This window comes from Balaenoptera musculus, chromosome 6 (genome assembly GCF_009873245.2).
Source record: "Balaenoptera musculus isolate JJ_BM4_2016_0621 chromosome 6, mBalMus1.pri.v3, whole genome shotgun sequence".
NCBI lineage: Eukaryota > Metazoa > Chordata > Mammalia > Artiodactyla > Balaenopteridae > Balaenoptera > Balaenoptera musculus.
This window is the reverse complement of record NC_045790.1, coordinates 85,808,373-85,830,431: the sequence shown is the minus strand read 5'-3', so window position 1 is coordinate 85,830,431 and position 22,059 is coordinate 85,808,373. Positions and strand designations below refer to the sequence as shown.

Sequence of the window (22,059 nt, the reverse complement as noted above, 5' to 3'; positions counted from 1 at the left end):
CTCTTGGCAGAGGTATGGTTTAAGGAAACCAACAGAAATAGTGCAATCTCTCAGCGCAGGTAAATTGAAGGAGCCATTACCACACCTTAGCTCAAAGGGGAAAATGGAGAGAGCCACTCCTAGAACCCAGGGAGGCACAAGAGAGGGCATTCTAATAGGAGCTGCAGCCTTTGGTTAGGGACATAGCCATGCCACAGTGACCTGGCTGAGAGAGAGCCAGGAAGTAAATACCTGACCTTAGTCTCCTCTGGCCCTCCAATCTTCCACCACTGCCTTAAGCCAAGGAAGCCTGTCAATGTGGTCCATATAGGACCTCCCCAGGGCACAAAGAAGGATGGGAAGAGGTGCAAAGTGGATCTGGAAGGGCAAAAGAATGTCCAGAACAGCCCCTCATGGCAGAAGAAGGTGGGGATGGGGCCAGCTGAAGGAAAGCGCTGGCAGCCTGACCACCTATGAATGTGCGGCTTCTGCAACTGCAGAGGTCCAACCTCTGGGAGGGAGGGAGATCATGCCTTGCATGGATCAGGAAGAAGGGAGAAGGACAACCAGGCCACTGGAATGACCTTGGTCTTGGGAGTCACCCTTGCTTCATCATTACTGTGAGGAGGCAGTTTTATGTCCTCGGGAAAGTTACTGAATCTCTGTGAGCCTCAGTTGAATCCATACCTTCCTGGGTTTTTACAAGGTTTTCTGCTTCTGAATCCATGGGTCTCCTTGTGTTGTCACTGAGTATTTAGGGAAACAAATACGTACTAAGCAAGAAGTGGAACACTGCACTGGAGAGAGCTCTATTTCAGGAATCCAGAGACCTCGATTACATAGGGTAGGGAAAAGGAAAAGGAAATGTTGAAATAGTCTAAAAATAAATCACTAATCTTTTCAGTGTTTTTTTATTATTAAGGAAAGTGCACATTAAGAAACGTTGCCCCATTCCACCCATGACCTCACCTTCAACTTGACCCTCACCCCATCCCTGAACTTACTCAGTCCTTGACCTCACCCCATTCCTGGCACCCAACCCCAACCTGACCTTTAATTCATTCTTAATCTTACCCATCCTTGGCATCCCCCATTCCTGAACTTCATCCAGTAAGGGATGAGGCCATGGAACAGGGGTGGAGTGAAGATGTTTGTGAAGCTCATTATTAGGTAATTTTTTTAAGCTGAAGTGTAAATGGTCTGTCTTTAGGACCACGGTAGAGGTGCAAATGCAAAAACAACCACGGTGTCAAAATATCCACATGTAAAAGGTACATCAAAACATCACGAACACATATTACTTAACCTCTCTGAGTTTCCTCCTATGCAAAATAGAGAGAAGAATATTTGATGATTCGGCTTGGTGTAAGGAACAGAGATAATGTACATAAAAGTGTCTGACATGTGGTAGCTGCTGAATGAATGGTAGTTACCATATTTGTCCTGACTCTGCCATGAACCAACTGAGTGACCTTCAGCAAATCACTTAAGTTCTCTGAAGCCTGTTTCCTGCCCTTAAGATTGAGCCGAGCAGCATGTCCAGCTTAAGAGAATGCTGTGGTTCTCAAGCAGGCGCGTTTAGAGGGATCCCAACCTAACTAGCTGAAGATCTGGATCCTGGGACACAGAGGAGGACAATGAACTGACTGGCCTCCAGTGTGGGCTCTCCATCCCTGACCACTGCCCCAGACCACCAAAACGTGCACCTAGTGTGAAACCTAATAATATCTGTTCACTGAGAAAATGGAGCTTTCTCATGGCAGACCCATTCTTCCCTCTGTTAATTTTTTTTTTTTTAAGATTGATTGATTGATTGATTGATTGATTGCTATGTTGGGTCTTCGTTTCTGTGCTAGGGCTTTCTCCAGTTGCGGCAAGCGGGGGCCACTCTTCATCAAGGTGCACTGGCCTGTCACTATCGTGGCCTCTCTTGTTGCGGAGCACAGGCTCCAGACGCGCAGGCTCAGTAGTTGTGGCTCACGGGCCTAGTTGCTCCACGGCATGTGGGATCTTCCCAGACCAGGGCTCGAACCCGTGTCCCCTGCATTAGCAGGCAGACTCTCAACCACTGCGCCACCAGGGAAGCCCCCTCTGTTAATTTTTTGTGGGGAGGAGTAATGCGTTAGTCAACTATACACTGAAATCTGAAAAGATCACACAGTCCCATCAAGAAGCTTCAATGCCTGTCAATTTTCTTTGCAGTTTATTTTTTTATTTTTTTTTTGCAGTTTATTTTTAAAGACCCAAATGGAACAGTATGGGAGTGGGGGAGGGGGGAGTCTTAATGCAGTCCTTTTTTGCTCTTGACAACTACGTCACATCTCAACAGCCTCCTGCACCTCTCTCATCCCTACTCCTTCCTTTTTCAATTTAAAATGTCACTGTCTGCTCTTCAACCTGATGAAAGTTACAGCGAGGCAGGGAGAGTTAATGACTGTAGATTGCTTTAAATTGAAAACCTGTGTAAGTCAAGAACCATCTTGACAGCTGAGTGCTTCCCTTGGACTAGCCTAAGTAATTAAGTTTAGTATTTAAGCCAAGCATAAGGTCAGATGGAACCTATCCAGGTAGCGCTTTCTGGAAACCTGAAGAAACACAAAGCTGTATCTATGTCCTTTTATGATGTGGAGTGGAATTGTGCATGAAGAAAGGGAGCCCAGTCTCAGAAAGGCCTCACCTTCTCTTACTCCGCTACCAGAACAAATTCACTCATTCATTCATTCATTCATTCATTCATCTGTCAGCAAACATGTCTTGAATCCCTGTGTGCCAGCTCCACGCCAGGTGCAGCTGATGCAGAGATGAATACAGAGCTCACAGGCAGGTAGAGACAGACTTGTGAAGAAACCCCCTGGACCAGCGGTCCCCAATCTTTTTGTCACCAGGGACCGGTTTCGTGGAAGACAGTTTTTCCACGGACTGGGGGGGAGGGGGATGGTTCTGGCGATAATGTGAGCAAAGGGGAGCGATGGGGAGCAGATGAAGCTTCGCTGGCTCCCCTGCCGCTCACCACCTGCTGTGCACCCCGGTTCCTAACAGGCCGTGGACTGGTACCAGTACCGGTCTGTGGCCTGGGGGTTGGGGACCCCTGCCCTAGACCACACCCCACAGGGGCAGCAGTAGAAGAAGATGCAAGGTGGAACAGTGACACAGGCAAGCCCATGGTTCACTCACAGAAGAGCAAGAAGGAATCAGAGAAGGCTTTCTGGAGGAGGGAAGCCCCTGTAGAGTGAAGAGCCCTCTGGTCAGAGCGTGAGCAAGACACCAAGGCATGAAATTAAAAGCAATGCAATTTGGCCCCACCCTCCAGAGACACCGCACCAAACCACACTGGATGCACAGGATTCCACATGCTTTTAGTGGTGCCCTCCTCAGGGATTCTAAAATTACAGGTGGCCACCTTCCCTGGCCCACTTGTTATGCAGCCACAGCTAGACCCAGGAATAAATTATAGGTCTTTGACTTTTCCTGTGTTCTGCCTTGGAGCCCACCATTATCTCCACGAGGGCAGGGACATCCTTTCTAGTATGGAAGGCAGTCTGGAATAATGGAAAGAATTTCAGTCCTGGAAGTGGACATCCTAGGGTTTGACTCCTGGCTCTATCACTGTGTCTGTGCAAGCCGTGAAACTTCTAAAACTTCACATCTTCACCCCAAAACTGGGGATGACAATAGAGTCTACTTGTAAGTAATAAAATGTATTTAATGAGATAGTTTATGGAGAACACCTAGCTTAGCAAATGTTCCCCCCTCCTTCCCTGAGTATAGAGCTATGCACATAGAAGAAAAAATATTTGATAAATAATAAACACATGCAAAAAATTACTCCTGGACCCATCTCCAAAAAAGCAGAAGCACCTTATAATTCCAACATAAATGTTCTTTATATTATATTAATTACATGTTCTAGAACTGAAGACTTTTGGAGGGAGGACTTGTGAAATACATGATTCTAGAATTTTCTGTTTCGCAATGTGTTGGATTAACCAGCATTTACAGTATCATGTTATTCCTTTTGTCCAACTCAGCTTCTAGGTTGAGTGGGAAAACAGGAAGGTGGCTTATACAAACCATTAGCCTGAACTTAAAACAGATCTTTAAAGAAACAACAGTAACTACTTTCTTTAAATGTGGTCAATGGTATTTCAAAGTCTGGTTGCTGGGTGCACAAGCTGGGGACCTACAATTCTCTAGTCTTGTTTTCTCCTCACCCCATATCATCACAAAGCTAGGGCTGCTTCTCTGTTGCTCTCTGGTTACTATAAATGACAGAAGTTTTAATTCTGATACAGTGAAAACTAATTCCAGCAAGTGTCCCGCTTTACCCATGCTAATGAGCAATTAAACAGATAACATGGAATAAGGGTCTCCTCTTTTATATACCAGAGATGCTTGAGCATCTGTTATACCCAAGATCGCATACTGTTAACAGTCCTTGTTTTTCCCCTGGTTGAATTCAATGAACTCATGCTCAGACTGATCAGGACAATTGTGAGAGACAGTCTTCCTTCCACTTTTTTAGATTTCCATACACTGAAATCTGTGGGGGAATCACATGAAACGGGACTCCTCCCTAATTATTCCCAGTGCTAAACAGTTAACTCTCCAGGCTCTGAAGATTCCAGCTTGAAAAAAAAAAAAAAAAAGGAAGGAAATGTGTGAAGATCATCACCTAGTGGCTATAATGTGAAGTGTCACAAAATATCAGAAAACCATCTTTTTTATATCTCACAGATGGTATTAACCAAGTCTAAGAATGTGAGAAATTGCCCCGACATTTCCTCTGAAGACACTTCCTCCCATGCGGCTGTGGGAGTTGGATGAGAAGCCAGTATCGTCAGGGGGTGCGGGGCGGGGAGCCCCGGAGCCCTTACACACACCGTGTGAGCCCTTCATCACACAGTAGAGGTGGCTTCCTGCAACATCCAAGCACAGGGCTGGTTAGCCAGGGAAGCCAGTGCAGTCACATTTGGAGTCTCACCTTTGCTTCCTCCCTCTGTCCTTCTGTCCAGTAAGACACCGGGCCTAGTGTTATGGGTCTAATTGTACCCCCCCAAAAAGATAGGTTTAAGTCCTAAGGAGCTAACCCCTTGGTACCTCAGAATAGGGCCTGGTTTGAAAATAGGGTCATCAAAGATGAGATTAAACAGTCACACTGTAGTAGAGAGAGTCCCTAATCCAACATGACTGGTGTCCCTATAGGAAGACAACTAGCATGCAAAGACAGACACACAGGGAGAACACCATGTGACCACGAAGGCAGAGGGTGGATTTATGCAGCTTCAGGCCAAGGAACACCAAAGATTGCTGGCAAACTATCAGAAACTAGGAATAAGCAAGGAAGGATTCCTCTACAGGCTTCAGAGGGAACATGGCCCTGCCAACATCCTGATTTCAAATTTCTAGTTTCCAGAACTGGGATACAATAAATTTCTGTTGAAAGCACCATCCAGTTTCTGGTACTTGTCATGGCAGCCCTAGCAAATGAATACACCTCACCTTTCACCTCTAGTGCCTCTTTCATCCTAGCTCAGGCTCCCATATTCCAGACAAACATGCATAGTTGTCATTGTTTGCTGGCCACTCTCCCAACTGCCAGGCTCTCCCCCGTTCAGCTCACCCTTAACAATGCCAGATTGATCTTTTTAGAACAAAATTCTGATTTGGTCACTCATCTGTGCTTTCCCTGTCATATGGAAACCAAGTGTCTTCAGCCAAACATTCAAAACTCCCCTTGATCTGTTTCCTTCCAGCTAACCTTCTCATATTTTGCTCAAGTATTTCAGCCGCATTAAACTAGTTGCTGGTATCTATGCCTACTCCCTTTCCTACTTCTATGATTATGGTATTTGTCACCCTTGTCTTCATCAGGATCAAACAATACTTCTTAGGAAAAAAAATCTTCCTCCATTTGTCCCCAGCAAGAATTCTAGGAAGTTCTCAACAATTTCTCAGTTCTCTGAATTCTTATAGCTCTTTGCCCTTACCTCTCTGATGACATCTTTCTTTTTCCATCTTGTGCTATAATTAATCACAATCTCTAATGCCTCAGTTCACTCAGCAGTAGGTAAGCTTTCTGAGTAGGGACCATCTCTGAATGCCCTCAATGCTTTATATGTCAAAACATAATTGGATAAATGATGCCCTGTAAAGGAATGATTGAATAAATGTTGCCCTTTCTTCAGTGTCTAAGGCATGGTCAGATCATCTCTTCACTTCATCTAATACCATGCTCTCCCTTGTCCTCCCTGTTCTGGCCACACTGGCCTTTAAGTTTGTCCTACTTGATATGCTCTTCCTGCCCCAGTGCCTCTGCACATGGAAGTCCTTCTTCCTGGAACACGCATCCCTGCCTAAACATCCAGTTAACTTCTCCCTGAGATTTCAGCTCAATCATCACTTCCCCAATTAAAGTTCTGTTAATCTTTCTGACTAGATTAAATTCCTATTGTGTTACTTCTCATCTGTGACACTCACCACAGGTACCCCTGTACATTTATAGGTATGATAATTTGGTTCATGTGCATCTTCCCTACAAACGGTAAGCTCCATGAGGACAGAGACAGCTGGGAAAGTATCAGCCTTAGGTCACTACCATATGCCTCTCATATTGCAGATGCTCAGGAGATATTTGTGTAGAAAACAAATGAGTACTTGAGTATATGTGCATGTGTAGATATACAAACAATCTACTAGAATTAGAATTTTCTAGACAAGTCTCCAGTAGGCAATAATTGTAATATCTACAATATTTGTACCTACTATGTGCTAGGCACTGAGTCTAATACTTTATGCATTTTATCTCATTTAATTCTGAAAATGATGCTATAAGTTAGCAATTGTATCCTTGTTTTACACATGAGCAAACAGTGGCTCAGATAAGTAACTCTGCCCAAGATCACAGAGTTGTTAAATCGCAAAACTATGATTGAAAAACCATATATTCCAAAGCTCATATTAAACACCATCCCAGAATTACAAAAGAAAATCAAGCATATTACTCTTGATCCTTTTGAATATACATGATAAACATAAAAGACTGAGCAAATAGTGATACATCCTTAAAGCCATACCACTTACTAAACTGTAGATTTCTCAAGGGACTGTGTCTTGTTCACCACAGAAAATTCCATTACCTGGCACAGGGCCTGGCACATAGTAAGTGCTCAATATATATGTGTTAAATAGATTGTTTTATTATTGAAGTAGAGTTGACTTACAATATTAGTTTCAGGTGTACAATATAGGGATTCACTATTTTTATAGATCATACTCCGTATAAAGATATTATAAAATATTGCCCATATTTTCCCTGTGCTGTACATTACATCCTTAAATCTTACTCATTTTATACCTAGTAGTACCTCTAAATCCCCGTATCTTCCCTTGACCCTCCCCCCACCCCTCTCCTCAATGGGAGCCAACTAGTTTGTTCTGTGTATCTGTGAGTCAGTTTCTGTATTATAATATTCATTCGTTTTATTTTTTAGATTCCACATATAAGTGAAAACTGTATTTGTCTTTCTCGCTCTGACTTATTTCGCTTAGCATAATACCCTCTAGGTCCATCCATGTTGTTGAAATATTTGTTAAATGGATTTAAACTTCAAACAAGGTTTGTCACATCCAAGGAAGATAAAACACATAGAGCCAGAGTCAAATTTCTGCTTTGGAGAAAGCAAATAAAGGAGTAGGAAAGGGAAAAGTAAGGAGACAAGGTATAAAATTTCTTGAGCCCCTAATGTGCGCTGGTGTGCTCTTTTAGTTGTGTTGTGTTTTGTTTTTTTTTTAATTTTTAGATGTTATCCCACTTAAACCTATAATAACATTATATGACACCATTATAGTATTTCTGAGTTGCAGGTGAGAACTCTGATGCTCATGAATGCTTTTAAACTCACGGCGATGTGGTTCCACAGTCTACACAGTGGCTACCTCAATACAAATAGATGTTAAAGATGGTGCCCAGCAAAATCACAGAAAGGTGAGGGCTTCCACCTGTAAAGCTCCCAGAGTGACTGTGTGAATTACTCAGAAACTTGTTCTGCTGAATAACTTGGAAGATGAAGCTTTATATGAGCCTCAATTCTCATTACTTCTGTTTCTATTTTATTTTCCAGTGTCAGTTGTATTTGCATGTAACCCCTCATAGTCTTTTTCCTGAAAACTTGTGAGGAAAAAAAAAATGGCTTACTGAAATGGAAGTGGTGTCAGAATCCTGATTTCTTCCAAAGCAATCAGCCAGTCCTTTTAATGTGCTTCCTGCAGTGAATGTCCAGCAATCCAAATCCCCCCACAGTGATAAATGGAAAGAGTGACAAATAGTGTTTTCCATGGAAATGACTAAGAATAATGGCTGGAGAAAACTGAAACAATGGCATTGAGTCCCATAATAATGCTGAACTACAAAGTTCATAAAATGTGGAACAATGGGGAACTCGACTTCACACTGACTAAAATTTCAGATCCAGCATCACATTACCTCCTCTACAAGGCAGGAGTAAAGCAGTTCTGATTGTGCACCGTTTTATTTCAAAGAAGTGGTACCATCTTCCTGGTAATGTCTGTTTGACCATTAACTTAGTTAACCCTTGGGACGATATTTCTCCTTCTACATAATATTTCTATATGCAATCCCTCATCTCACTCTTAGAATATATAAAGCAGGTGATTATTATCACCACTTTACAGATGAGGACACTGAGGCTGGGACAGTAACAGCTCCTCTAAGAGCTCACAGCTCATGGGGCAGAGCAGGGACTGGAACCTGGTCTATTTAATTCCTATGCTCTCACCACTGCCCCTCGCTACCTCCTAATAACACACCGCATAGAGGAAGACACTTACTTAAGAGTTTCCACACTGATGACTCCTTCCTAAAGGACAACCATCAAGGCATTACTCAGGAGAAAATCATGAGGACTCCATAAGAGTACGAGTGAGGTCCGTCACTGCATTCCTCAAGCCTGCAATGGAAAATCTGCCATCAGCCCCCAAAGAACAGTGCCCTGGAGGAGCTGAAGTGAATGCTGGCAAAGGGCTTAGAGCAGCGATTGGCATATTGTACACGGTACACAAGGAGTGTGCATTAAATGAATGCACATACACTTAAGTGCCCAGGCTGCCAAGTATTCTTTCTTTAAGCCTTCATCTCCACCAGCAGGGTAAATAGTAGTAAAATTAGTAATAATAACAACAATAATAATGATTTATCATATTGGCTAGTAACAGCTTTAATCCTCATACAACTGTTTAAAATATATTATTAGCCCCATTTTACACATGGGGAAAACTGACATTAAGCAACTTCTCCAAGTTGCTTACTGCTACTAAGTGGACAGTTAAGATTTGATTGCCCTATTGTTACAGAATACAAGTCCGTGTGCCCCATGCGCAGTAAGGCCAAACAATCCCAAAACGTCGGAGTTTGGAGCGGAGAAAGGTTGATTACAGGGCCATGAAAGGAGACGGGTGGCTCATACCTTGAAAACGCCGAATTCCCAGAAAGCTTTCAGCAAAGCCCTTTTATAGGGAAGGTGAGGGAGGGGCGTGGTTAGTTGATGCAGACTTCTTGGTGTCAGATCCTCTGTTCTTGAGGTCATGACGTTCCTGTAAACCTCACCAAAACAAATGTTATTCTCTGTTCTGACAAGAAAGGGAAGGGGAGGCATTTAGTTCTGTCTCCATGCCTCCTTGCGGCTTTTAACACTTACCAAATTCTGTAAGCAAAGCGACATCATTACCCCTCATTTTACTTGTTCAAGGTCCCAAGGCTCGACTTTCGCCCTCTGAGGCCCAGGCCCTGGCTAAGAGAAAGGGGTCCCTGCGGGGGCCGGTTACCCTGCCCGGGAGCGTTAGTCCAGCACTCAGTCTGGGTCCTCCCGCCAGTGCCCAGACCGACTGAAGAGGCAGAGCTCAGCTGGCAGCACCCTCAGGGCCAGGCCCCCAGATCCTGCGCAGCCGTCATCACTGAGGCAGCCAGACGCCCAGGACCCAGCCGGCCCTCAGGCTCCTCAGGGCCCCCAGACGAGGGCCAGGTCCCACGGACTGTGACCCACGGTGACTGCCGCCGCCACTAGGTGGCGGAGGTGGGGATGGGGCAGAGGTTCGCTGCTGCCTCAGGGCCTGGACCCGGCCAGTAGGGGGCCATGGCGAGGGCTCTGGAGCTCTGCAGGACACAGCCCTCAGCCTGTCCGCGGGCCCCCCGGCTCACCCACCGGCCCGAGGCCAGAGGGCCTGGAAGGGAGGGCCCCTGACAAAAGACCGCGATCCGCTTCTCACCTCACTCTCTGCCGTGAAGACCACTGCCCAGCTAACTGTCGGCCGAGTGAGACCTCTAAACGCTGAAAACTAACGGTCTCGAGGTCTCGAGGTCTCGAGCTAAAGGTCTCGCGTTAACCATCTCGGTCTCGCGCTAACAGCCGCCGCCCCGCCCCTATTATACTATTCCAAATTCTTTCCACCCTACCATGCTTCTTTAAGATCTAGTTAATTCAGTCAGGATAATAATTCAGTCATCAAATATTTTAGCCTCTAAACCTTTCCTTTTCTTTTAAACTGTGTAGATCTAATGGTAAGGTATTCCACGTCTTTGTTGTGCCAGTTTCAGCATGCTTACCTGTAGGCTGATATCTTGGCTGAACTAAAGCACAGAAAAGGTGGCAGCCTTTTTTTAAATGAGAGAGGGTTTGGCCCCTTCAGTTTGATTTAGTGTCCTGGGAGTCCCCCATGTCCCTTAGAGCTGCATTGTTCTTGAACCAAGTGTACTTCGTATGCATTTGGAGTAACTAAAGGAAGAAGGAATATGGGAGGCAGGGGTGAGATTCATCTTCAACAAAAAAGGACAAATCCACTTCAGACAACGAGGGAAAGAGTGAGACAGCCTAGGGGCCACTTTTACTCTCAAAACATGGCAGAGGCTTCTCAGGACACATTACAGCCTTTCCCCAAAGTGGTCTGCAGGACGGCCGCCAGGCACTAGCCCAACAAAGATAAGGACTGGGTATGAAAGGATGGATTTGAAGTATTGTAATAGGGTGACAGAGGCTATGGTCTTGGGACCTGTGTCTTCTTGAAAAGGGCCCTGAATTCAGCATTGTGTATATTCTTCAAGAATATGTTACTGCCTGTAGATGATCCATGTGAGAAATTTTGTGTAATATCTGGGTGGTCTCTTACAAAGACCCTGAACCCCATGTTCTGAAAAGGTCATTGGCCACTGTACCAGAAGGATGTCAATCCTGGCTTTCCCTCCTAGAGAATTTAGGAAAAACAGTTGACCCTTGAACAATGCCAGGGGGTTAGGGGTGCCAACCCTCTGCTCAGTGGAAAATCCTTGTATAATTTATAGTCAGCCCTGGGTATCCTTTCTCAGTATCCCCGGTTCTGTCTCAGAGGATTCCACCATCTGCTGACCTAGTAGTACTGTAGTATTTACTGTTGAAAAGTATCTGCATATAAGTGGACCCACACAGTTAAAACCCATGTTGTTCAAGAGTCAGCTATTGATGTATACATGACATCAACGCTTTGATGTATTAGCTCATCTAGTCCTTACACTAGGCCTGCAAATAAGCATCAAGAGCCCCTGCTTGCAGTTTACACAGTCATTCAACATATATTAAGCACATACTGCATTTCTGATACCATGCTGGGGATACCGCGGTGATTAATACAGCTCCGGCCCCGCCCCCTTGGAGTTTAATTTCCAAGGGAAGAAGGAAAAGTGACACGAGAAGGTTTTTAAAAATAGCAAGAGAGATAAGGGTTAAGGTACCGAGAGAAGGAAGAAAGCGGCTATCCCTGCTCTTAGCCTGTCCCGGGCATTCCCCCTAGCTCCCCTCTCCTATTTATCTTCCTATCTTACCCCCTGCAAACTCCCCCCTCCCACCCCCTCTTCTCCCCCTGCTCACCCACTCCCCCGCCTGGCTCCCAGAGCTGCCCATTTTCTTGCCTGGTCGTGCGAACGGGTAGGGGGGGTGAGAGGAGACGGTGCGGGGGAAGAGGTCCCACGAGCCCGGCCCCCGCAGTCCCCCCAGCCCCCCCCCACCCCACGTGGCGGCGTAACAGTCCTTTTCCATCCCTGCGTGCGCCCACCGCCCCTGCTCCCTCCCCCGACCCTATGAGCAGACTGGCTCCACAATGGGAAATGAGTCCAGTTACCCGGTAGAAATGTGCTCCCACTTTGACGAAGACGAAATTAAACGGCTGGGCAAGCGGTTTAAGAAGCTGGACTCGGACAGTTCGGGCGCTCTGAGCGTGGAGGAGTTCATGTCCCTGCCGGAGCTACAGGAGAACCCACTGGTGCAGCGAGTGACAGACGTCTTCGACACAGACGGCAATAGAGAGGTGGACTTCGGGGAATTCATCCTGGGGACCTCCCAGTTCAGTGGCAAGGGAGACAAGGAGCAGAAGCTGAGGTTTGCTTTCCCCATCTACGACATGGGCAAGACGGCTACATTTCCAACGGGGAGCTCTTCCAGGTGCTGACGATGATGGTGGGGGACAACCTGAAACTGGCAGTTACAGCAGCTCGTGGACAAAACCATCATCGTCCTGGGCAAGGATCGCGATGGGAAAAGATCCTTCCAGGAATTCAGTGCTGTGGTCGGAAGCCTGGAGAGCCACAAGAAGTTGGTGACAATTGTGTGAGCTTTTAGAAGAGCACCACCCGACAACAACTTTTTCTTTCTTCTCAAAGATCAGCTCAAGAGGCCCAGCAACCGTCTCTCTGACCTGCTGGGAAGTATTTCTCTTTGTGAAGCAACATTTGCTAACACCAACCTCTTGACCACCTCAGTGTTATTTATTCTCCTGGTAATTTCCTAAGTCAGGGAGAACATAATGCAGGAGCATGGGCGGGGGAAGAAAAGGAAATGGCTTTTATGAACATATTTTTTTCTTTGTTTTGATTCAGATGCCAAACTATAAAGAGTAAAGAAGAACTTTTAAAGTTCAAAAATAAGGAAATATACATCTTTTCCTTTACTTCTCATGGTTTTATATGTGGGGAAAAATTCCAAAAAGGTGTTAGGTGAACTATTTTCATTTACTTGTGGTGTTCAGGCATCTTTTGACAGATTGTTATCTACTTATTGTAGCAACAGGGATGAATATATTTCTCTTGGCTGAGCATCTTTTAATCATCTCTCTCTGGGCAACAAAAACCCATCTTTCCCTTTTAAAAGCCGCAGCCCACTCCCCATGGTACATCCAGAAATCCCCGAGCATGTCTTGAGGGTTAGGAATCCAGCTGGGCTCCCCCTGTCTCATTGCTCCAGCTCCTGAACAGTTTCTGTTCAGAGCAGAAACTCAGGGCTCTTGTAAGAAATGCTAAGACTGGACTAAATGCCCAGTCTAACTATCAGTCTCAGTGAAGGTGGGTTTTCAGGGTTGGCTGCCCACCCCAGTATTAAGTTCCGTTAATGGGGCTTCCGCTCAAACAGGGCAGAGAACTTCGTAGGAAGCTCTCTCACCTCCAATACTCAGCCCCACTCCAGTTGGAGAGAATAGGCCACATTCAGAGTCATTCTTCCCACAGGCAGAGGCAGTGAAGATTCCAGCTGCAGTGGACTCTCCCCAGGATGCTGAAGCGGTGTTGCTCCTGGCACTCAAAAGATGCAGAGGCGAGCAGGTACACCTCTGCAGCAGGGGTGGACGCTGTCTACACTAACAAAGCTTACTTTTTAAAATCAGACCTGGGCCTGGCAGGGAAGGCAAGAGCTCTCTCATGGTGGGAAGCCTTTTCTCTAATGTAACAGTCAGCCCAGAGTCCCTCACACCCTAATAAACCTGCAGCCGAGGGGTGTGCTGGAGCCTATTCATACTGGATGAGAATCAAAGTGTGCACATCCCTCCCCAACCCCATGTTCAGTGATGTCATGTTGATCGCTTGAAATCAGCCATAGTGGGAGTAGTAAGTACATCACAGAAAAAAGCAAAAAGTTTTAGTTGTTTTGCTTCTGCTTGTTTTGGAGAGCCAGTGTACCAGTAAGTACACTGCTGCCTGCATCCTAGATGTTACCAGCTCTCTGTGGTCCCATTTACTACTGTCAGATCCCAGAGAACAAGCTGTCCTCAGAAGAGCTGGGACAGGGCTGGTCCCAATGTCTGCCACTTCACATCAGGCCTGTTTCTCACAGTGGTCCACTCCCTGTAGAAGGTGCTTAAGGCTCTCAAAATACCAGGACAATGAGACGTACTCTCCCTACACGTACTTAGCCAAGGGACAAAACCCAGGTGATTTTTCTCAGGACAAGAAAGATCTGTTTCAAGATTTATTATCCTTATATTTCGAAGAGGCTGCTAGCTAGTCTTCCCTGCCCCCATCCCCCCGCAAAAAAAAACCAAAAGTGGGACAAGTAAATCCACAAATTGAATTACTGTCAGAGCACCCATCTACCAAGACACCCTGCCATACTTTTTATTTAATAAATTACTTATGAACCACAAAGAATAGGTATCCAGCCCCTTAACTTCCTGCGCAGTCCTAAATAAAATGTATTAATGATCAGTAAATGCTCCCAATCCTGTAGTTATACGAGTCTTACCCCCATTTCAGGGTAACATAGTTCAAAGACTCAGATGGGTTTGGATGCAGTTACAACTGGGTTTTTAACACAGTCACTTCTTATTAGTTGTGCGAGCACGAGCATGTTACTTAACCTCTTTGTGTCATTTCTCCTGATTAAAATGAGGCTCCATCCCCAGGTTATTTTGAGGATTCAAGAAGATTAAACATGTAAAGTGCTAGAGCAAAACACGTTCACGCTACTCAGGTCCTTCCCTTCCCCCTTTCGTCTTCTTCTACTAAGTCAATATATAAGGGAGAGGGAGGCCTCTTGGTTCCTTTTGAATGCTTACTTAGTACTTAGCCACACCCACTCTCAGATTAGCTGGACATTTGTGTGATCCTAATCCAGAAAGGAAACAATGGAAATAATGTCAAGATCCTCCCCACCCCAGCATTTGCACAGGGAATAACAGAGGTCTTGAGTGGAGAAAGTTTAAAAGAGAGAGACTCTCATTCTAGCCCAACCTATCTGACTTTGTGGAGGAAACCTTGCATGAGAAAAGTGAGCTTGTGTAATGCCAGGGAAGAGGATTTCTGAAAGAGAGACATTATTTGTATACTCTGCAATGTGCACGTTAAAATATGGAAATTTAAAATTAGGACTGAGAGTTTGAAACATGTTGGATTACATGTTCAAATTTAACAAGAGGAGGAAAACTATTTCAGCTTCTAGAGTGGCTGGAATTCACAAGCTAATTGCTTGATCAGTCTACCTAATATAGTTACCCAAGGCTTTGTGGCAGTGACCTTGAACTGTGAGCCTGTTTCTAGCTTCAGCAACTAGAAAGATCTGACTGTATGAATATTTGGGAAGAGAGATCACATTTACTTCCAAATTAGAATGCTTTGATTCTTCTCTTTGTTAATTGCCAGTTGCCAACAAATCTAGTTCTGTACAGTTCCTTGGGGTAATAATAGTAGTTAATGCATATTGAACAGCTGTTCCAGGTCCTGTTACATTTGTTATATCATTTAATCATCATAACAACACTGTGGGGTGGGTGCTATCATCTCAGTTTTACAGATGATGCTATGGAGAGATCTAGAATCTTCTCCAAGATATCCCAGCTGGTAAGTGGCAAAGCGAGGACTTGAACCAGGCTCTGTGACCCCAGATGCTGAGCTTTTTTCACCTCACTCCACTGCCTCCTATTTTTATGGTTTTTGTATTTACCTGCCTCAAATTATTCCTGATAGTCTTATTAATATAATCAAACCAAGCCTCAGTTTTTACAAAAAGGTGAATTGCTTTTCAAGGAGCAAGCAGCTTCTACCTCTTTGGTTCTATACAGTGCAAAAAATTAAAAATTAAAAGTATTAGGCAAGGCAGTCTTACATCATCATCCACCTCCATCTCATCTTGAGAAATAAGTGACAGTATTTAGATTAAGCTGGTAACAGTAACAGCAACCAATATGTTTTGAGGCTGTAGACATCAGTAACACTATGTTGTTGTGAATTGTATATTAATGGATCGTGTCTGCTCTCTACCATATGTTGCAATCCCCAAACCACTAGACACTTCTTTTTTTTTTGAAACGTAGGAAAAAATATGGCCTTAGCATAGTTGGTTTATTCTCTAAATCTATCTTGCTTTAGAGGAATTCTCAAGGAAAAACCTTCAGGAATTTTTTATTGATTCTCTCTGTTAGGATTTAAAGTGGTTCGTGAGTCTGGCTACTGTGTTTTATCTCTTTTGCATGCCTTGAAAAGGGAGAGGCTTGGATGTTTTTTAAGACAAGGTGGCATCATGATAAAGGAGTCAGGTCGCTAGACTGAGAATCGGAACTGGACCTCTCTCCTTCCGTATTGGCTGCCCTAGCTCTTCCACTGGCTGGTGACTGTGTAAATAGCAACAAACCATGTGTCAGCTTTAAAGCACTAGCTGATTCATGGTGAAAAACCATAACACTGAAGGGACATGAGCAGCAATAAAAGCTGTGTAGATAAAGGATACAATCTGACAGCTCTTAGACTAAATCTGACACAAAAATAAATTGTTTGGTTGTTAATTTTACATGGTGTTTGTTCTCACAATGTTTTGTGTATGTGTGTGTGCATGTGTATGTTGCCAATATTTTTTTTAAAATAGGATTTTAAGTAAAAATCAAAATTAGCATAAAGGAATGCAGACCACCCCGGGATGGGAATGGCCTTTTACTGACTAAGGTACCTCTGCAGCATGGGGCTGAAATCAAGTCTCAATAAAGAGAAAGCAATATGTTCCACTCTTGTTAAAAAAGCTCAAGATGGACTGAAGTGTTCATTATTTTTCAGAAATAAAACAATTGGTCATAAAACATCCCAACAACTGCTATTTCTAATGACTGAATAACAGAAGAGTTTCCAATAATCAAAACAAATAGAGCCATATAGAATTCAAACACCTGTATAATAAAATCTAACAAAACAAAGCTAACAGGAAAACTTAAAAATTGAGACACATATGTAATGTGTTAGGAAAGGGGTTAATAGCTTTTTTCAGTAAAAATCCATGCCTTTTCTGAAATGCATAATTGAGCAAATCATATAAATATATAATACATACCTGGGGCAACAGGAAAAACAAACATGAAAAAGTAGCCTGAAAAATTGAATAAATACAAATCAGAATACCTAAAACAGGAAAAAATGATTAGTTGCAAAACAGGGTTGGAGAGGATGTGAGCATCCTGTGCAATGGGGCATATTGGGAATCACTGGGAATGGTTTTCACACTCTTGAGGACCATTTCACACATCACAAGGCATCAGAACGGTTATATGATCTTACCTGGTAATCCCACCCATTGCAATATATATCTCAAAGAAAGGATCAAAAATGATTTTTAAATGCTATATGCAAAAGATTTTTTATTGTGGCAATATTTATTATATATATATATATAATAAGTAATATTAAACACCTGACCGTTTGGGAGTAAAGTCAATTATGATAAAATAATAGTTACTGATAATATAAAGCTATTAAAGTTAGTAAATAAAATAACTGTATAAATCCATAAATTTTTAGATTAAGTTTTTTAAAAAGCATAATTGTTATATTAACATATAACAGAGTTTACAACTCTGGAAAATATATGTGCATATGGTTGTAGTTCAGAGGAGAAAATGAAGAACTGAAAGTATATAGTAAAAGGATAATGGTAATCATCTCAAATTTAATTTTTAGAAATATTTTTCTGAGTTATTTTATTAATAAATTAAGACTTTTCAAAAGACCGCACAGTGGAGATAATGTAGCACATTAAGCACCAGGTCCAAGGCTAAAAGATGGTTTCCCAAACCTAGAAGGGGCGGGGGCTCTGGCAGCACAAGGAACAGAAAGAGGGCATCTCCTCAGCAACCTGGGCTGTGCCATGTTGAGGAGCCATTAAGCAGATTCCAGGTTAGAAGAGACAGAGGTGCCACAGCCGCCAGGACCAGGGATGCGATGGGAAGTTCCTGCGGACCCTAATTTTACTGTCCATCTAGATTATTTTCTTATCCAAATGTGTGAGCACTGTTAACTTCACTCATGCAGTGTCTCCCAGGATTTTGCAAATCATTTTTTGTTTCTTTTGTTAAATGTAATCTTTCAGTCTTTCAGTCTTCATTGATGAGAAAGTTCCAGATTCTATGAGTGAATATCTTCTTTATCCCTTTTCATGATTGTTGTTACAATTTTTTAGAAATCCCACATGATTACATCACACAATCTTACCTCATTGTCTCCAGCCTGGCAAACTCTCTCCAGCAGTAGCTGTCCTTGTTACCTCTGGAGCCCACACCTCATGCAGGTGGAGGTCTCCATCTTCTGTGCCCCTCCTCCCACCCAGACAAAGGGCTATATGTACAGACACAACAAGTCTGCCAAATTTTATTGAGCTACTTGCTCTTCTGGGCAAAATAGTGGGGTGTCAAAAAAAAAGGAAATCAGGTCTTCAAAGTTACAAACAGCATTTGCCTTCTCCTCATCCTGCTTCCAAGTATCTAGGAGAGGAATTGAAAGCAATGATTACAGACTCTTTAGAGGACTAGAGAAAATGGGTAGCTGCTGTGTATTGGGAGATGTGGAATGGGGGCTAGGGAGGCTTAGATCATAAGATTTAACCAGTAACATCTGAGGCAAATGATGACTGAAATACTTTAACTGCATTTCTTGCTGGAGTTTTCAGAACCTAGTCAGTTATCTAACCAGCTGTCAGATGTTTCAAGGGTCCACATCTGAGCAAGATGCAAAGGAGGGTTTAGCAGCAACAAAATTGGTGGTCTTGGCCTCTACATGTCACTGATGATCTAGGCAGAGACCACTCAGAACCTTTGATAGTACAGGCATCACCATTTATCTGAATCTAGTCTGTTCCTGGAAATGTGTTGGCTGGTAAATTTCCAGATGGTAGGAGTCCTTTCCGTTATCTTGTATGAGATGAACAATAAAGCATTCCCACCTCATCCAAAAAGCCCAACCAGTTTCCCTAAATATCACTAAAATATTCTTAGACATTTATTAACGTTTAATATCTAATGCACAACGCATGGATTGTTGTATATGACAATCCACCAATGATTTCTGCATAATATGAAGCATTTAAAACACCAGTTCTTTAATGCTTAATCAGTGGTTATTCATGTGTGCATAATACAGAGTATGCTTTCCCACCACAGTACAGTGGATATATATTAATGTAAATGAACAATAAAATAAAATGTTAAAGAAATATAACAAGTATAAATAACATTTAGCAAAATAAAATAAGCAAGCAAGACAATTTTTTGAGTGGTTATGTATTGATTAAAGAGTTAACAGAGTGAGATTGGATGGGCTAGAGTGAGCCTACGAAGGACTAAGTGAAGCCATAAATGCCTGAGATTTGCCTGTGGCTAAATCCTGGGACAGTCTTCTCTCCTTGGCTCTTGAGACTCCAGAAGTATGTGGCTGTGAGCTATCAAATGGGATAAAGTAATGGGATGAAGAAAATAAAAAACTTATGTCTGTTTGCATTTCTTTGCTTTCATTAATACAGCTCTTGACAACATGAGACTGGGCTGTGATTGCATTTCTGAATGTGATGTTTCTACTCCTGTCACTTGCACCTGCAGTCATTATTTTGTCTGCATCACTCAAATTTATTTTAAAGATTGACATTGAATATTCATTGCTCCTCTTCTTCCTCTGACCAATGCTAAATGTCAAGTTGAGCAAGTTCCACTCTATCAGACGAAAAGTTTTCACTTGATAACGTGGGGCCGATGCACATATGTAATGCATAGCACATTGAAGCAGTGTGGTCCTAGGGGAAGGACAGCTGAATTACAACTGCAGCGGTACATCTTATCACTGAGACCCAGACACAGTATAAACATTTTCATTGGTGCCCAAAGGCAGATTATAGTGGATTTTCTATTCAGATGGTGAGTTCTGAATAAAATTTTTTGCAAGTTGTAACAGGGAATAGTAAGAGTTCAGATAGCAAGGGGTACCTGTGAATGGTGTTCGCTTGAAGGCAGTGTGGGCTTTGGCATCAGACAATCCTGGATCCATAGCCTGGCTTCCCCATTTATTAGCTTGTATGATCTTGGGTATGGTAGTTAATGACCCTCAGTTTCCTCAAATGTAAAATAGGGATAGTAATACTTAACTTACAATGTTATTATAAGATCATAATATGCATATATGGTGTCTGACACACAGATGTCCAATTAAAAAAAAACAGCAACTACTTCTATTCGTCTATTAACATGTGGATGTAAACAACAGAAATTTAAGAAAGAAATGTATAAAATAAACTGAATACAGCCTCTTTGTTATTGGGATAATAAGAGGAAAATGAGACTAATTACTGTTATGCACAAAAAAACAGAGGGAACACCATGCTTTTAAAAGCAGGATGATTCACTGTAAGTTACATTTTTCTTCTTCATCTTGGCAGCACCTTATAAGAAAGCAACACCGGTCTGTTTAGTGTTTTGCTGAGTGTTTGATGCTGTTAGTGTTAAAGTCCAAAATTAATTCCCCCAGTTCATTCTTCATCCACAGCAGTAGTAATTGAATCCTTCTGTAATAGCCGTGTCCTGTACACATTACAACAGGCCCAGGCCAAGGGCTGTTTTCAAACACATTTGTGTATACTTTCTGGAGGTCAGGTTGGTTACCACTTGTACAGAGATGTCTCAGGAAAAGCCCTCGTACCCGAGTAGCCTTCAGGGCCCGATACACCTCTCACATTTCCTAGACCAGCATTTCTTGTTCCCTAAGGCTGGGCTTCCTCCTTCATTCTCAGGTGTCTGCTAGTTTTCCTGCCTGTGTCCCAGTCTCCTAAACCTGGTGCATACTCTATGCCCCTGCTCACCTCTAGTCTTTTCTTCTTCAGGGATCCTAGTACCCATCTTTGGTCCAGAGCCACTGCCAGAAGTAGTGTCATGGAGGAAAAGAGATTCCATGACCCAGGCTCCCCCAAAGACTGAAATCTCCAAGCTCTGCCTCTGAGTCTGGGCCCCCAGATAGACTTCCTGGCATACCACGGAGGTCTAGCCATGTCTGAGCCATCCCGAATGGCTGCTTCTCCAGGACTGGGGGTAGAGGTGGAGAGAATGAAAGAAAGGAAGACCCCATCAAGAGGATGGGAGGATCACTCATGTCAGTCAAATGAGGTGGTTAAGAGTGTAGGCTCTGGAGCCAGACTACCTGGGTGTGAACTCCAGCTCTGACCTTTACTAGTTATGTGACCTTGGACAAGTCACTTAATACTTTTGTTCCTAAGTTTCCTCACCTGTAAAATGGAGATGGTAACAGTACCTCTCTCATAGGTCCTTAGGAAGATTAAGCAAGTTGCTACATTGATAAAGAGCTCAGAACTGTGCCTCCACATATTAAGTGCTAAATAGTTGTTGATGATGATGGTGACCAAAAGCCTCCAGCAAAGGAATGACACCTAGGCTCCTTAGCATTGGCTTGTATGATCTTGGGTGAGGTGCTTAATCTAGGCTTGCCTAGCGCGGGCCTGTTTCTCCCTCAGGACACAGGCCTTCTGCACCCTACCCCTGAACACAGCTCTCTGTTTCACAAGCCCCCAGATCACTGTGCTGGAAGTTCATGTCTTTGTTACATTCTTTGTTTCTACTTCCCTCAGCTTAGAGTGCTACTTTCCCACCCGAGCCTCCACATTCTACCTCCCTTACTTTAAGTCTTATCTCATGAGCCAGCTTCTCTGCAAAACCCAGGAGGCGTGGATCAATTTATCATGGGGTATAAATGTTTGCTTCGTCCCTAGATTCGAGCTGATTGAAGGCAGGGACATAACCCTCTTATCTTCACCCCCCGGTACTTGGGAGAGTGCCTGGCACATAGTCGGCACTCAAGGCATCAAATGTCTTTCTTTCTGCATGACTGACTGGTCATCGATGTCAGTGGCTGGATGATATCTATTTCATAAGGACTTCGTGTAAATCATTTAGCAAAGTGCCTGTCACAGGTGTTAAAGTTATTATATTTATGGCTGTTGCTGCTCTTTTGTTGTAGAGTAGAAA

The 22,059-nt window shown here is 43.4% G+C and overlaps 2 protein-coding genes and 1 long non-coding RNA gene across 3 annotated transcripts in view; all 3 read left to right on the top strand.

The window, feature by feature from the left end:
* Window positions 1–22,059, top strand: part of GRIN3A (glutamate ionotropic receptor NMDA type subunit 3A) — a 150,463-nt gene that overhangs the window by 120,865 nt on the left and 7,539 nt on the right. The gene's annotated exons all lie outside the window — the stretch shown is intronic.
* Window positions 2,834–20,428, top strand: LOC118897504. The gene is made up of 3 exons (XR_005020446.1): window positions 2,834–2,916; window positions 7,595–7,598; window positions 20,417–20,428. It is a non-coding gene; the product is annotated as an uncharacterized LOC118897504 (long non-coding RNA).
* Window positions 12,121–12,630, top strand: PPP3R2 (protein phosphatase 3 regulatory subunit B, beta). Its single transcript, XM_036856782.1, is given in 3 exon segments — window positions 12,121–12,421; window positions 12,424–12,493; window positions 12,495–12,630. Coding segments are annotated over 3 exon segments (507 nt in total).